The sequence below is a fragment of the Felis catus genome, chromosome A1 (assembly GCF_018350175.1).
Source record: "Felis catus isolate Fca126 chromosome A1, F.catus_Fca126_mat1.0, whole genome shotgun sequence".
Taxonomy (NCBI): domain Eukaryota; kingdom Metazoa; phylum Chordata; class Mammalia; order Carnivora; family Felidae; genus Felis; species Felis catus.
This window is the reverse complement of record NC_058368.1, coordinates 213511427-213527070: the sequence shown is the minus strand read 5'-3', so window position 1 is coordinate 213527070 and position 15644 is coordinate 213511427. Positions and strand designations below refer to the sequence as shown.

General features: G+C 44.1%; 1 protein-coding gene across 1 annotated transcript in view; it reads left to right on the top strand.

The window, feature by feature from the left end:
- The window catches only part of PDZD2 (PDZ domain containing 2), a 367861-nt gene that overhangs the window by 283846 nt on the left and 68371 nt on the right, over window positions 1-15644 (top strand). The window contains 1 exon segment of the mRNA XM_003981524.6: window positions 1431-1586. Coding sequence (XP_003981573.2) covers window positions 1431-1586 — 156 coding nt within the window.

Genomic DNA, 15644 nt, shown 5'->3' with positions numbered 1-15644 from the left:
AGTCCTGAGGAATATGATGATCAGAACTTTCTACATGCTTCCTTCCTGTAGAAACAGCTGTGGGAGAAGGAGGGGAGGACGCATTTCTCTCTTTTATGGCCTCAGATCAGCCACCCCTACTCCCTGGCCTCCTATGCTGTGGTGTTTCTCCGAGAGTTCTTGGCGGCTGTGTGCACCTCACTTGCGTGTGAGATTGTCGAGTGGCCTCTTTGACCTTGCCTGCATCCCACTCACCCCTGTGGCCTTGTCTGTGTGTAGGAAGGAAGGGCTATGATGAAGCCTTCTTTATACTCTAAATGGAGTCTGGGGGCGCCTGGGTGGCTCAGTCGGTCAAGCAGCTGACTTCGGCTCAGGTCATGATCTCGCGGTCCGTGAGTTCGAGCCCCGCGTCGGGCTCTGTGCTGACAGCTCAGAGCCTGGAGTCTGTTTCAGATTTTGTGTCTCCCTCTCTCTGACCCTCCCCCGTTCATGCTCTGTCTCTCTCTGTCTCAAAAATAAAGAAACGTTAAAAAAAAATAAAATAAATGGAGTCTGATTCCATGTATTTTTGTTGACCTCTAAAAAGTGTTCAAGGGCTTCTTTCTTTGAAGAGACGTTATCAGTCTCCACTTTGGGGTTATGATTCAATCAACAGTCTGATCTCTCTTCAGTGAATGAAATCTCGTATGCTAGTGAGATGAGCAGTGAGGGGGAGGAGCACATGGATATTAGAGCTGTGTGCTGGGCCTGGGGACACAGCAAAGAGTAGAAATGGCATTCAGTTTGGGGAACGCTCCGATGAGCAGGAGAGATAGGCATACTTAGACATACATGCAGGGCGATGAAAGAAACAGTAAAGGACATTTGGGAAGAAGGGAAAGACATGCAGAATGGCTCCTGAGCTCATCCAGGAAGGCTTGCAGGGGAGGGTGCTAAAGCTGATCTGCAAAACTGAGCTCCCTGGGCAGAGGGAGCTGCTGGTGGAAAAGGACGTAGAGCAGGAGAGAGCCTGGCATGTCAGAAGGTCAGTACTGCTGGCACGGAAGGTATGGGTTGGAGGGGACAATGGAGGGAGGTGTGTTTGGAATGCTGGGCAGAAGTGACTGCTCTAAGATCCTGACCTGCCAATGAGGGGGCTTAAAGTGTAAAGTAAGGCAGGATATCAAAGAATCTAAAGGACAGAGAATTTGGATTGCCTGTAGAAACATCTGTCTATGAAACAGGTTTTTCAGGGAAAAAAAAAATTGGTTGGGATTTAAATTGGGTCTGCGCCCCTGACATGTGGTAACCCTGCCAACCTGAAGTGTGGGACATACATTCCATCCGGTCTTTCGGTTGTTCAGAGCTCGTGGCCACGCTCACAGCTGCCTCTTCTAGGTTTTCCTTGACCTTGATCCAGAACTGCTTGGTGCCATGGGGTAATTCATAGCCCTTTAATTGTGTCCCCCTAGGAAAGCTCCACAGAGGACCTCCTGAGGTTGACATCTAAGAGTTTGCCTGATCTGACCAGTTCAGTAGAGGACGTGTCCTCTTGGACCGACAACGAGGACCAGGAGCCAGACGGGGAAGAGGACGAAGGACCTGGCTCGTCTTCCGTCCAGGGAGCAGTAAGTGTGCCTTTGGTTTCCCCAGCTGCTGTGCTGGAAAATGATGTGTCCCCGAAGATGTTGAAGGCAGGATCAAAGATAATAGCTTAAGATAGTAGGGTAGAGACCCAGATGGGAGAGGACCACAGGGTGTTCTTTTTATTTTTTTGTCACGGTCTTTGAGACAAATCCATGAGAGTAATGATTTTCATTTAAGAAAAAACATGGAGGGGTGCGTGGGTGACTCGGTTGGTTGGATGTCTGACTCTTGACCAGCTTGGGTAATGATCTCATGGTTGTGAAATTGAGCCTGTGTCAGGCTCTGTGCTCAGCACAGAGCCTGCTTTGGATTCTCTCTCGTGCGCGTTCTCTCTGTTCCTCCCTCGCCCACACACACACACATATGCTCTGTCTCAAAATAAATATTAATAAAAAAAAAAGAGAAAACATTGAAACTGGAAATGGGATGAGAGAGCAACTGTGTATTAAGTTCAGTGTGTATATCAATTTCTAGCATGCTTACTAATTAATATATATGAGAATTTTATTGCCACTTCTTGGTGTAGGTTTGAAAAGTAATGTTTGTGAATTTAAGCCACCCAGGAGAGGGGCTCCTGGGTGGCTCAGTCAGTTAAGCGTCCCACTCTTGGTTTCAACTCCAGTCATGATCTCACAGTTTGTGAGTTTGAGCCCCACATTAGGCTCCACAATGACAGCACAGGGCCTTCTTGGGATTCTCTCTCTCTCTCTCTCTCTCTCTCTCTCTCTCTCTCTCTCTCTCTCTCTCTCCTCTCTCTTTTCTCTCTCTTCCCTCTCTCTCTCTGCCCCTCCCCCACTTGCATGTGCTCTTTCAAACTAAATAAACCAAATAAATAAATAAACAAACAAGCAAACAGGCTTAGATGGAGAGATTCTGGTTGAGAAGTGGAATGTTACAATAACACAAAACCCATTCGGGCAAAGTTGTGCAGATATGTCTTAGAATTTTGGGGCACCTGGGTGGCTCAGTCAGTTAAGCGTCCGACTTCGGCTCAGGTCATGGTCTCACAGTTCGTGAGTTCAAGCCCTGTGTTGGGCTCTGTGCTGACAGTTCAGAGCCTGGAGCCCATTTCGGATACTGTGTCTCCCTCTCTCTCTGCCCGCCCCCCACTCATGCTTGGTCGCTCTCTCTCTCACTCTCTCTCTCAAAAATAAATAAACTTTAAAAAAGTGTTAGCACCCCTTAAAAAAAAAAGATATGTTTTACAATTTTAATGGAACTGGGACTCTTGCATGGCTCGGAGCTCTTACGTGGCCTGTGATGTTTCACACCCTCATGGTCTGCTGGCACACAGAGTCCGGAGGGCTTTTGGTTAACTGTGGTTGCAGTGTGGCCCCATGGTTTCCTCTTTGGACCCCAGATCTGATAGATGTGTCATTTTCAGTGTAAACTCTTGTTAGCTCTTGTTCCCCATCCAATCAGCCATGGAGAGGGGGCCCTCCTTCTGCCATTTGAAGACCCTTACTCTGTCCCACCAGCACTAAACCTAGGCAGCATGGGTAAGCATTAGAAAATTAGTTTTGGTTAAATTAGGCCTCAGAAGACCAAAAAAATTGCATTTTTGTTACATTTACACAGTGTGCTATTTTATTTTAAGGAAGAAAAAGTTGCTCTTCTCCTTTCTCTTTGATTTCTAGACATCTAGGGTCACTGAGGATGGTTGTGCGAGTGTGGACTGCACAAAAGTGCTACATCTAAGGAAGCACATTCACGTCATAAAAATTGGGGGCTTTTACATTTATTATGGCAGTTTTCTGGAAGATAGCAATAAAGAGTTTTGCTCTAACAAAATCAATAATCAAGACAATTTGCCAATAAAAGAAGGAAAGCATCTTAAAGAAGAGATGCCTTTTTGTAATTTGCCCAGAGGCATTGTATAAGCCCAGTGTTGATTTGAAACATTTTTCTAGCTGCTCTTCCTTCACAGAACTTTCTCAGAAGGCTAACCTGTAAAGCAAATAAGCCAGAGCTGAATGAATGGCATTAAGGTGAACAGTTTAAAAACAACTGCAATTATTCCCATTTCTTTGGATTATGACACCACTCAGTGGCTTCCCTCACTTTTACTTTTAGTTAGGGTAGAGACCAAACTAATTTCCGTGGTTTACACTGCCTCCTTGGCTCCTGCCTACTTCTTGAACCTTACTTCTTTCTCACAGAGCTCATCACTCCTAAGCAACCACTACACTGCCCTTCCTGTGGTCCCTCATGATGGCTACATGTTTTTCTGCCACAGGACCTTTGCAAATGCTCTTCTGTCTCTCTGGAATCCTCTGCCTGAATAAGATGACTCTATCCATCTTTGGGATCCCATAGTGTTACTGCGTCAGAGAAGCTATACCCACGTATATTAAATCTGTTAGCTCTCTGGGGCATCTGAGTGGCTCAGTCGGATATCAGCTCAGGTCATGAGCTCACGGTTCATGAGTTTGAGCCCTGTATCAGGCTCTCTGCTGTCAGCATAAGCCCGTTTCCAGTCCTCTCTCCTCCTTGCTCTCTGCCCCTTCCCTGCTCACACTTTTTCTTTCTCTCAAAAATAAACTTAAAAAAAAAAAAAGCTTAAACTAGCTTTAAAACAAAAATCTCTTAGCTCTCCTAGCATGGTTATGTGGCTCTCCTGTGAACTGCTTATCACGTTTGGATTTGTGATTATATGATTAAGATCTGCTTCTCCCGTCCAACTCTAAAACTCCATGAGGTAAGGGAACGTGATGACTGGATTGGGTTCCCAGTGAATCCCTAGAATTTAGCCAGTACATCTGGTGCTGAGTTATAAATAACTAAATGAATTCAAAATCAAACAGCAGAGTAAGCATTCATTGAATGCTACTGAAAATGACACCAAAATTGAACTGGATTTATCCACCATGAAAATTATGGTTACTCCGAGGCCCACAGCTGACCACAGTGTGGCAGCCTCAAAGGGTCTTTGGGCTAATATTGACGTTCCGGCCTCCTGAGCCTTCAGGGATGGTCTTTGAATACGCCTGGAACAGGCTTCAACGTCAGATGTCTCCTCCCCACTGCCTCTCACTACTGCCTACCCGTCTTCCTCCCCGTGACCTCCCAGCCCTAGGAGCCCTGCGTTCTCTGTGTTGACACAGCAGTTACCCTCTGCTCCTTCTCATCCCTGGCACAAGAAATATGTGGCAGCCCCACCAGAGACTTCTCAACTCCAGCACCACTCCCATATTTCCACCTGACTAACCAGGCTTCCTTCCCTGAAGTCTCTGCAGCCCGGCCCCCTCCCACGGGGACCTCCCCTCATGGGACCCCACTGCTGGGGACGCTGCCCTGGGTTGGCTTGGCCGCTTCTCAACAGAATGCTGAGCAAGCTCAGGATCTTTTTTTTTTTTTTTAATGTTTATTTATTTTTGAGACAGAGAGAGACAGAGCATGAATGGGGGAGGGTCAGAGAGAGGGAGACACAGAATCTGAAACAGGCTCCAGGCTCTGAGCTCTGAGCTGTCAGCACAGAGCCCGACACGGGGCTTGAACTCACGGACCGCGAGATCGTGACCTGAGCTGAAGTCGGCCGCTTAACCGACTGAGCCACCCAGGGGCCCCATCAAGCTCAGGATCTTAAAGAGAGGAAGAGGCTCTATAGCTCTGTGCCTCCTCTGATAAAGTGCCATGTGTGTGGCACAGCAGTCTTTGTGGAGAGGTTACAGTCATGTTCGTTTTTAAAAATTCATCACTTGTACTCTCAACAAAAAACACCAAGGAATTCTTTAATTGCAAATTTTTTACACTAAATACTGCTCTAGTAAATGGGCCTTTCTCTATATTAAATACATCGTGTTACATATTTTTAAATTATACTTATTTGCATAAATTTATAATTGATTAATTTATTATAATTTATTACATATAATTTAAATGAATTTTTCTGATTATAATACTATTTTCACTATATAAGTGATTTTTGATCAGAAAAATGCCACACACACAAAAAAGAAAAATCCCACAAGACCGTATAAATCACCCATGATCCTACTCAAAGATAGCCATATTTAACATTTTTAATGCCTTTCTGTTTGATATTTTTCTTTACACACATACGTATTTTTTAAATTCTAGTACAGTTAACATACAGTGTTACCTTAGTTTCAGATGTACAATATACTGACTCAACAATTCTATACATTCCTAGGTGCTCATCATGATAAGTGTACTTTTTATTATCCCTTCACCCATTTCTCCCATCCCCCACCCTCTTCCCCTCTGGTAACCATCAGTTCTCTATGGTTAAGAGTTTGGTTTTCAGTTTGTCTCTTTTTTTCCTTTGTTCATTTGTTTTGTTTCTTAAATTCCACATATGAGTGAAATCATATGGTATTTGTCTTTCTCTGATTTATTTCACTTAGCATAGTACTGTCTAGATCCATCCATGTTGTTGCAAATGGTAAGATTTCATCCTTTTATGGCTGAATAATATTCCCTGTGTGTGTGTGTGTGTGTGTGTATCACATCTTTATCCATTCATCTATCAATGAACATTTGGGCTGCTTCCATAATTGAACTATTGTAAATAATGCCACTTAAACATAAGACTGCACATATCTTTCTGAATTCGTATTTTTGTATTCTTTGGGTAAACACCCAGTAGTGGAATTACTGGATTATATGGTAGCTCTGTTTTTAATTTGTTAAGGAAGCTCCACACTATTTTTCACAATGGCTGCACCAGTCTGCATTCCCAACAGTACACGACAGTTCTTTTTTCTCTACGTCCTCACCAACACTTATTGTTTCCTGTGTTTTTTATTTTAGCCATTCTGGCAGGCATGAGGTGATACCTCATTGTGGTTTTGATTTGCATTTCCCTGATGATAGGTGATGTTGAGCATCTTTTCACGTGTATGTTAGCTATCTGTATGTCATCTTTGGAAGAGAGACAGTAATTTCTCTACCATAGTAACATTTTTCTAGACATATTTCCTAAGGCAAGGGAAACAAAGCAAACATAAACTGTTGGGACTACATCAAAATAAAAAGCTTCTGCACAGCAAAGGAACAACAACAAAACTAAAAGGCAAGCTACTGAATGGGAGAAGATATTTGCAAATGGCATATCTGATACAGGGTTAGTGTTCAAATTATATAATGAACTTAAATAACTCAACACCAAACCCACAAATAATCTAATTAAAAAACGGGCTTTCTCCAGAGAGATTATTTATACTAATTTAGACATCTAGCAGTGGCCAGTTCCCATCATCACCAATAACATTTTAAAAAATAACATCTTTTTAAAAAGTTTACCAGTTCATCATATATTATTTTATATGTTTATTGTATTTTTGCCAAAGGAATTGCAATGCATTCTATTATAACATAGTTTATTTGGGAAACTCAGCACTAATTTTCCATAAGCACATGTTTCGATGCAGTATGTTAGGGGTCTCTGTCCTGTCAGCCCAGGCTTTCGTAGACAATCCCAAACCCAGTATCCACGCAAAACCCAAAGTCATCCTGCTTTCACAGTTCTCTCTTCTCTGAGCTTCTCTGCCTTCCTCACAAAGCACTTGTAGAGGAGGGGACACCTGGGTTTCTCCCTGGCTCACCACTGATGCCTCAACACCAATCATTTGTCACCATCCTCTTGAGCTCTGGTCTTAACCAGGAGAACCAAGCCTGAGATAGAGCCCTGCAGGATCAGAAATTGGTCAGCTGGCATGAAGTATCTTCTGGATTTGACAGTGTGCCCGAGGTCTCCCCTGCTCTGCCTTATAAAAGTACTGAACTACAGGGAAAAAAGCTTCATTTTTTCAGTTCTGTGTTTGCAGTCTAAGACTCTCTGTTTTATCACTTTTAAACACTAATGAACCATTTAAATGAAAGAAACCTGGTACTGTTTAATCAAGTTACAAAGCCTTTTATTTCACAGATGATAATGATTAAACCTGCTGCCAGGCTCCACTCAGACCTTGACTATTTTTGCACCTGTAAAGTCACCATGTGCTCGAAGCCTTAGTTGAGTGAATGTAATATGAAAGCTGAGGATCTGTGATGAGTAGCCCTGTGATTTATTTTGCATGGCTACAGTAGACAGCAATGAGATTTTCCTTCCAAAAAGATGGAACCATGCTTAGAATAAAGTCATACGGTGAATATCAAATTGGAGGAGTAGAGGCAGGAAAAAAAAAGAATGCATTGAGCTGGGACAGTGAAATTCCATGGTCATTTGAATAATTTTCATCCATCTCAGAGGGGTCTGGCTTCAGTGATAGGGCTCTGTCTCCACCATCCACCACTCACCCCCTACATCCAATACAGAAGATTGCCAGTTCAGCCTCCAAGATACCTAAATCTGACCCTCTCCCCCATATCAGCTGCAGTCCTGGTCCATAGGATTGGCCATTCTTTCCCAAGTCTTGCTTCTCCACTTTGACTTCTGTTCTCCAATGACAGTTTTTCAATGAGAATCTGGCCATGTCACCTAATGGTTTGAAATCATTCAGTGACTCGGGGCACCTGGGTGGCTCAGTCGGTTAAGCATCTGACTTTGGCTCAGGTCATATCTCACAGTTCGTGAGTTCAGGCCCCGTGTTGGGCTCTGTGCTGACAGCTCAGAGCCTGGAGCCTGCTTCAGATCCTGTGTCTCCCTCTCTCTCTGCTCCTCCCCAACTCACACTCTGTCTGTCTCTCTCTCTCTCAAAAAAAGAAAAAAACATTTAAAAAAATCATTCGGTGACTCTCAGTCTGAGGTTAAAATCCCAACTCCTTAATATGGAATGCCATTAGCGCCCGGCAGACAGACAGACAGACACACACACACACACACACACACACACACACACACACACACACACACACACACACACACACACACACACACACACACACACACTCCCTCCCTCCCTCCCTCCCTCCCAGCACTGCAAGCCCCACATTCCACAGGTGCTCCAGAGCTCTCCACTACTTTATGCCTTACACCTGTTCTTTTTACTTGGAAGATACTTGTAAACCCAGCCCAAATGTCACCTCTCCCCATAAGTAAACCTTTCCTGACCTCCCAGAGTTACTTGGTCTGTGCTCTGCACTTGCACAGCACTATGAATGGATTTCTGTCATAGTGCTATGACATATAAGCCCGTCTTGTTTTCATAATTTATCTTTCTATTCTTCTGTCTTCCTCATTAGACAGGACCATTTCAAGGGCAAAGACCGTGGTGCTGTAAGCATCTCTGTTCCCCTGGGACAGTAGCATGCCTGAGATCTTTGAGGGGGTTGGAAAGGATTCTCCTGTGATCTCTTGTCATTCCTTGACCACTTCTGATCTGCCCCTCAGTGCTCACCTCGTCCTCTTATATCCTGGGTCCACAAGCTTCTGACTCTTGTGCTTCATTCCTCTCGCCCCCAACACATGCCCTGCCTGGGTCCTTCTCCATCTACTCTTCAGAGGAATTGGCCCCTGTCTCTTCCACCATTGAGGACGTCGCCCTGTGGGGCATCACAGTGCTGCCAGATCTGGCCTTGCTGCTGATAGAATCAGGAAGAGTAATTCTCTTCTGGTCTTTGTGGCCAGTTGCAGGAGGCTCTACTCATTGCAGGTTTTGCACACTTGGAACCCTCATGGCATAGTGCAGCTGAGTGCGCAGGCCTGTGGAGGACATGAGCCACAATTCCTGTTCTGCATGGTGACCTTCCCATAGCAAGGAGAGTCGGTGTTGATAGGAATTGAGATGTTTTGCTTTGAGGCATTACACGTGTGCCTTCATCTCTGCTTATCTAGGCACTAGCCTTGCTCTCAAGGACCTCTCAAGTCAGAGAGTTATCTCCAAGGCCGCCCTTGGCTTGCAGCATCTAACATCATTGCTCTCTCTCCCAAACATGCTGATCACTGCTCCCTGGGCATTTAGCATCTGCTGTTTGTTTGTTTGTTTGTTTGAAATTTATTGTCAAATTGGTTTCCATACAACACCCAGTGCTCATCCCAACAGGTGCCGTCCTCAATACCCCTCACCCACCCTCCCCTCCCGCTGTTCTCTATTTACTTGCTGCTTATCTCTTTGGGCTCCCAGTACCCATTGGAGTACCTTGTATTAAGTACTTACTCAGTACACACTTCTTGATCATAAAGCTGTCTCTAGAGCAGTGGTTCTCAGAATGTGGTCCCTGGACCAGCAGCAACAGCATCACCTGGAAACTTGTTAGAACCACAGATCCTCAGGGCCCACCCTCAACCTGCTGAATCAGAAACTCTGAGGGTGGTATCCAGCAGTGTTTTTTAACAAGCTTTCTAGGTAATTTGGACACAGGCTAACGTGTGAGACCTTTAGAGCCCTCCAATAAAATGACTGCTTTATTATTGGCTATTCCAGAAAGCTTGTGTCCTTTCTCAAGTGTAAATAATTACAGTCCATCTTTTTAAAAATGAGATTTTTTTCAGGAAAAATAAATCTAGGCTTTGGAGAGAGTGGCTCCTCTCTCTCTCTCTCTCTCTCTCTCTCTCTCTCTCTCTCTCTCTTTTTAGTTTTATTTTAGAGAGAGCACGAGTTAGGGAGAGGGGCAGAGGGAAAGAGACAGAATCCTAAACAGGCTCCACACTCAGCATGGAGCCCGATGCAGGGCTCAATCCCACGACCCTGGGATCATGGCCTGAGCCGAAATCAAGATTCAGATGCTCCACTGACTGAGCCACCCAAACACCCCATGAGTGGCTCATCTCTTTTAAAATGAAGACAGGAAGGAGAGTTTTAATACAAGAGGGCGTGGACTGGGTGATCCCTCTTAAATGACGGGGAGTCTGTCTCTCCCTTTTTATATTTTAACAAAAACAAAACTGGAAGTAATGATTGTCTTGCCAAACCTGCAATTGTCAAGGCTCAGCTAGGAAGAGTTTGTTTAGCACATCAATCAGCAGGCCTGTATCCGGCTTCCTTTGACATCAAGGGAATCAGTTCTAACATTTTTGGAATCACCAGTTCGGGAAAATCTTGCAGAACTTTTGGGTGATTAGGGTTTAAGAAGGAATAAAGGACCTCATCTTTCAAAAGGAAAGAAGTGCCAAGCTGGCTCTTACGATTCTGTAAGTCTGATATTGGTGTTTGATTCTTTATTGGAATAGTCATGAGGTGTGAGAGCCTGAGTTAGAAGAGTTAGCATCTTGGGGGTAGATATTAATCTGTGTATGAAAAGAAAGGACAAGAGCTCTTGTATTTTGTTTCTATTGAATAACTGATAAACTGTCAGCCCTTAAATGTTTCCAAGAGTGTCTGGGCATTGAGGACTTGTATTGAAGTATCTGGAAGTTTCTGGGTGAGTCAAGCTATCCTAGACGGGAAATTGTGTCTTGTTTGGTGCCTAGGCTAGATTGTTTTTCTGTGAATCGAACTTAGAGCCTAATGCAAAGAACAGTGAGCACCAAGTATATAAACTTGCAGTTAGTACTAACACGGAAAGATCTCATTTAGGACTGAAAATCAGATCCTCACAAAGTAAAACTGTTCATGCAGAGACACTGACACAAGGCACCCTGTGCTTTTTGCAAGGGGAGTGAATGTTTCCCTCAAGGCTGGCAGGAAGGGTGTTAAGACAGATTGCTCCTCTGGGCTCAGTAGGCTGTGCTACTAACCTCAGGATGCCTCTGAGTACATGGCGATGGCAGCAGCTGCTTAGAGATGTACTCACTTCGCTGGGTCAGGAATGGCCTTCCCTTCTTTCTGGGCTTCCTCTTTTTATTCTCTCACTTTGGGACTTGCTTCTTCCAGGAAGTCTTCCCAGATACACATATCCTTTATTTCTGGGCCCCCAGCAGGTTATATGCCCTGTATTTTTCTTCATGGTCCTTAACAATTCATAGTGACGCATATATTCATATGACAACTTGCTTAACATCATCCTCCCCCATTAGCAGAGGACCCCTGTAGTCAGGGACCATGTCGGGTTTGCTCCCTCATGTATCCCAAGTGTTCACTGCTGACTCTCAGTATGTATGTATGTGTGTATGGAATGGAAGGATGTTTGGACAGTGGGACAGCTGATGACGCCCCCTTGTCATGTTTGGTCATCTTCCACTGACTTGCCTGCCTTCCCCAACACTCCATGAATTTAAAATGGGCACAGCACATAGTAGGCGCTTATTGTTTGTGTCTGCAAACTAGAAGGTCTATCTGTCTCTCCCTTCTGGAGTTTCCACCTGGCATAGGAATACTGATGATAGAGAAATCATTTTTCTAAGTATAGCGTGGAGAAAACACAGCATTACCTTCCCTTAAAATAGGATATCCATGGTAGCTCCTCACTAACAAATGAGTAGATTTCTTTTTGTTGTTGTTGTTGTTATGTGAAGGTTTGAAAACTACAGGCTAGAAATGGAGTTTAGGACTTGATTTTTTAACAAATCAACAGCAACGACAAAAGATTAAACACCCCAAGGGAGTTGGTGACCTAGTACATGGAATGTAAGTGAAGAAACAAGTCAAAAAGGCACGAGGGAAAAAAGCACGGAACTAGGAGTCTCGAAGATACGGCGTTCCGATAAATAAAACTGTAAAGTGTCAGAGCTACAGGGAACTTTGGGGATTAGCTAGTCCAAAGCTTGTATTTTTTTAAAGCTAGAAATGTGTGATGGGAGAGAAGCCTACTGAGCACTGCTTGTCCTCTGGACAAGTCATGTTTATGACTCAAGGCAGCTACGAGGGAAAAGAAAAAGCCAGGAAAGAAAAGAGGAATGTGCTCAGAAAGGTGTTCACAGTCCTTCTCAGTTATGCAAGGGGAGCGACTGTGTGCTGCAGCACACACGTGTGTACATGGAGCTCTACACTCTTCCATGGGTCTAAAATGCACAGGGAGGGTGTGGTTTCGGCTGGTCATCAGATCATCGGGGTCCATGCTGGAGAGTCCCATTTGCCTGGTCTGAGTGGGGTGGGGCCCAGGAGTTTATTTTCAGAAGCTTCCCAGGTGATTCTGATGCTCACCCAGATTTTGAAAACAAATTTTAGAGAAAAGGTGACTGCCCTAGGAAGCAGCAGTTTCGAATACACCCTTTGTTGGCTATGTGGCAGTTTCTAGGACCTGAGACCAAGTGGCAGGGCTCCTGAGTCTCCTGGCTAGGGGCTGGATGAGGGCCCAAGACCTCTTTGTGCACGGCTTTGAGATAAGGGGAGGTTTAGGCCCCCAACCACCTCCCTCCTTCCCATAGCTTGAGATGAGGGAGTGAGGCCATGTGTTTGAGGTGCTTGTGGCAAACTTGGAAACATAGATTCCCCCAGCCTCCTCTGGATCCTCCGTGAGCATAGACTTGCGTGTACCTCGTGGTTCTTGTTGCCTTCGCAGACACCAGTTCCCGGTGGTGCGATGGTCATGGGGTGCAAAAGCTCTCTTATTCCCTGCACCAACTCAAAGCAGGCAGCGACGCATACTGGTAGCAATTCCCCGACTTGCACATTTTCCATTCCACTGTCCCAGACTGTGAACTACTTTCTCTTTCCCCTCAGTGTCCTAGACTTTCTGAAGCAGGGCCCCGTTCACTTAGATGCTCCTGAAGCCATGCTCCAGCCAGCTAAGCAGTATGTACGAGGCTGTGCGGGCTTAGCACAGTGTGTGGAATTGCCAGAACAAGATAATACAAGGCTGCAATTACTGCCGGTCTAGGAAAATAAGATTTAAAGTTGGGGGTGGTTTTTGTTTGGTTTGGTTTCATACTTAAGGAGATGAAGTGATTATTTAAATGGGTGGGGGGGAAATAAGATAAGAATAATTATTTGGCCTGGATAAATTGCCCAGAAAACTGCTGGAGTTTGCATTAGGTTTATTCCCGTGGCACATTTTCTGGGGCTTGTTCCAACTCGTTACCTGGCTCTCTGCTGCACTTTTAAATGAGCAGTTTGCATTTCTCAAGGAAGTAAACAACTCGAGTGATTTGCATAAAAAAGGCAAATACTGTGTTCTCCAGTCTCAGCACAGTGGTCTCCAAAGTGGGGTGAACATACCCAGTCGGGGGATGCCAGACAGTCCCTTGGCATGTGCGAGGGAAGTATTAGAACCTGTATAGATTTTATTTCATTTTAGATTCTTTTATGTTTCACAGTGTATACATACGTTAGTACAGTAGCATGGGGTTATAACTTGTGAATCTATGTTAGGAGGGCCTGGTGGTTACACCATCTACAAAGGTTGACATGACAGCATGGAACACGGTGAAATCAGCCAAAGGAATCCCCATAGTGTGCAGTCAACCCTATTTTCTTTTTTTTTTTTTTTAATTTTTTTTTCAATATATGAAATTTATTGTCAAAATGGTTTCCATACAACACCCAGTGCTCATCCCAAAAGGTGCCCTCCTCAATACCCATCACCCACCCTCCCCTCCCTCCCACCCCCCATCAACCCTCAGTTTGTTCTCAGTTTTTAAGAGTGTCTTATGCTTTGGCTCTCTCCCACTCTAACCTCTTTTTTTTTTTTTCCTTCCCCTCCCCCATGGGTTTCTGTTAAGTTTCTCAGGATCCACATAAGAGTGAAAACATATGGTATCTGTCTTTCTCTGTATGGCTTATTTCACTTAGCATCACACTCTCCAGTTCCATCCACGTTGCTACAAAAGGCCATATTTCATTCTTTCTCATTGCCACGTAGTATTCCATTGGGTATATAAACCACAATTTCTTTATCCATTCATCAGTTGATGGACATTTATGCTCTTTCCACGATTTGGCTATTGTTGAGAGTGCTGCTATAAACATTGGGGTACAAGTGCCCCTATGCATCAGTACTCCTGTATCCCTTGGGTAAATTCCTAGCAGTGCTATTGCTAGGTCATAGGGTAGGTCTATTTTTAATTTTCTGAGGAACCTCCACACTGTTTTCCAGAGTGGCTGCACCAATTTGCATTCCCACCAACAGTGCAAGAGCAGTCAACCCTATTTTCATATTTTGGATTTGAAAAGTTCCTTCAAATTTCAGTGAAAATAAAATATGGACCACCAGAACATGTAATAATATTTCTTTGCCCTCAAATTAATTTCTTTTATGAAAATAACACCATAGAAGTCATGAAGCAACTTTATGACTTCAGGTAAGTTGGTTGCTGTCTTTATGTACTCCATTATCGTATTCCAATATGCCTTTCAGCCCTGACCCCTGTTATGAATTTACCTCTTATAAAGATCACCCCCACCAATCTAGTTCTGTCTGTCCTTTGGGAGATTAAATCTGTGATCCTCACATTGAAATGTAAAGTAGAATATATTAAGACTTGAGGACAGTGGCAGTTCAGAAATGAAACTGAATAAAACTTTTTCTGCCCTAGACAATATGATGGCAGTTGCACAGGAGGCAGAAGGGGATAATGTGACTCGTGTGTGCACCATGTATCTTCGGAAATCTATCTTATTTGTTTATGAGCTTCACTAAGCCTTTAAGGTAACAGAAATCCTTGAGATGGATGTGTCTTTTGAGACTGTAAATGGAGATAGTGCTGATACAGTCAGATTCTTACTCTCTTAAGAGAAACAGGATATCCCCCACTTAGTTTCAATTCCAGTTATTGTGTTGGTTTTTTTAGGAAAATGACAAAACCACTTTGACAGTGCATAGATGAGTGAGACAAATAGGCAGTGTGTGCTGGGAAAAAACACCTCGCCTGATGACTCTGTGAGCATTGGAAGATTTCGAGGGTTTTGGGTGTTTTTTTCTCTTTTTCACCACATCTTATGCAAAACAGTAGTCCAGAGCCTGGAAATAAAAACAGAGCAAAATATAAGAGGTCAGAAATTCCCCTGTGGAAACCAGGGCAGACATTTCTCAAAGAAATGGGGTTGTTTAAAATTAATAGCGTTCTCCTCACCCCTATTGTTAATGTTGTTTGCTTGCCTAGCTTTTTGTTTGCTGTTTGTTTGCTTGTTTTTGCTTGGTAAGCTTTTTACGTAGGACTGAGGGATCTCAGTAAATGACATTTGCAGAAAAAGAAAACCAAGCCTCTCCCTTCTGTTCTTGCTTTTATTCCTTCACTTGAAATATCCTTCCTGGGGCGCCTGGGTGGCGCAGTTGGTTAAGCGTCCGACTTCAGCCAGGTCACGATCTCGCGGTACGGG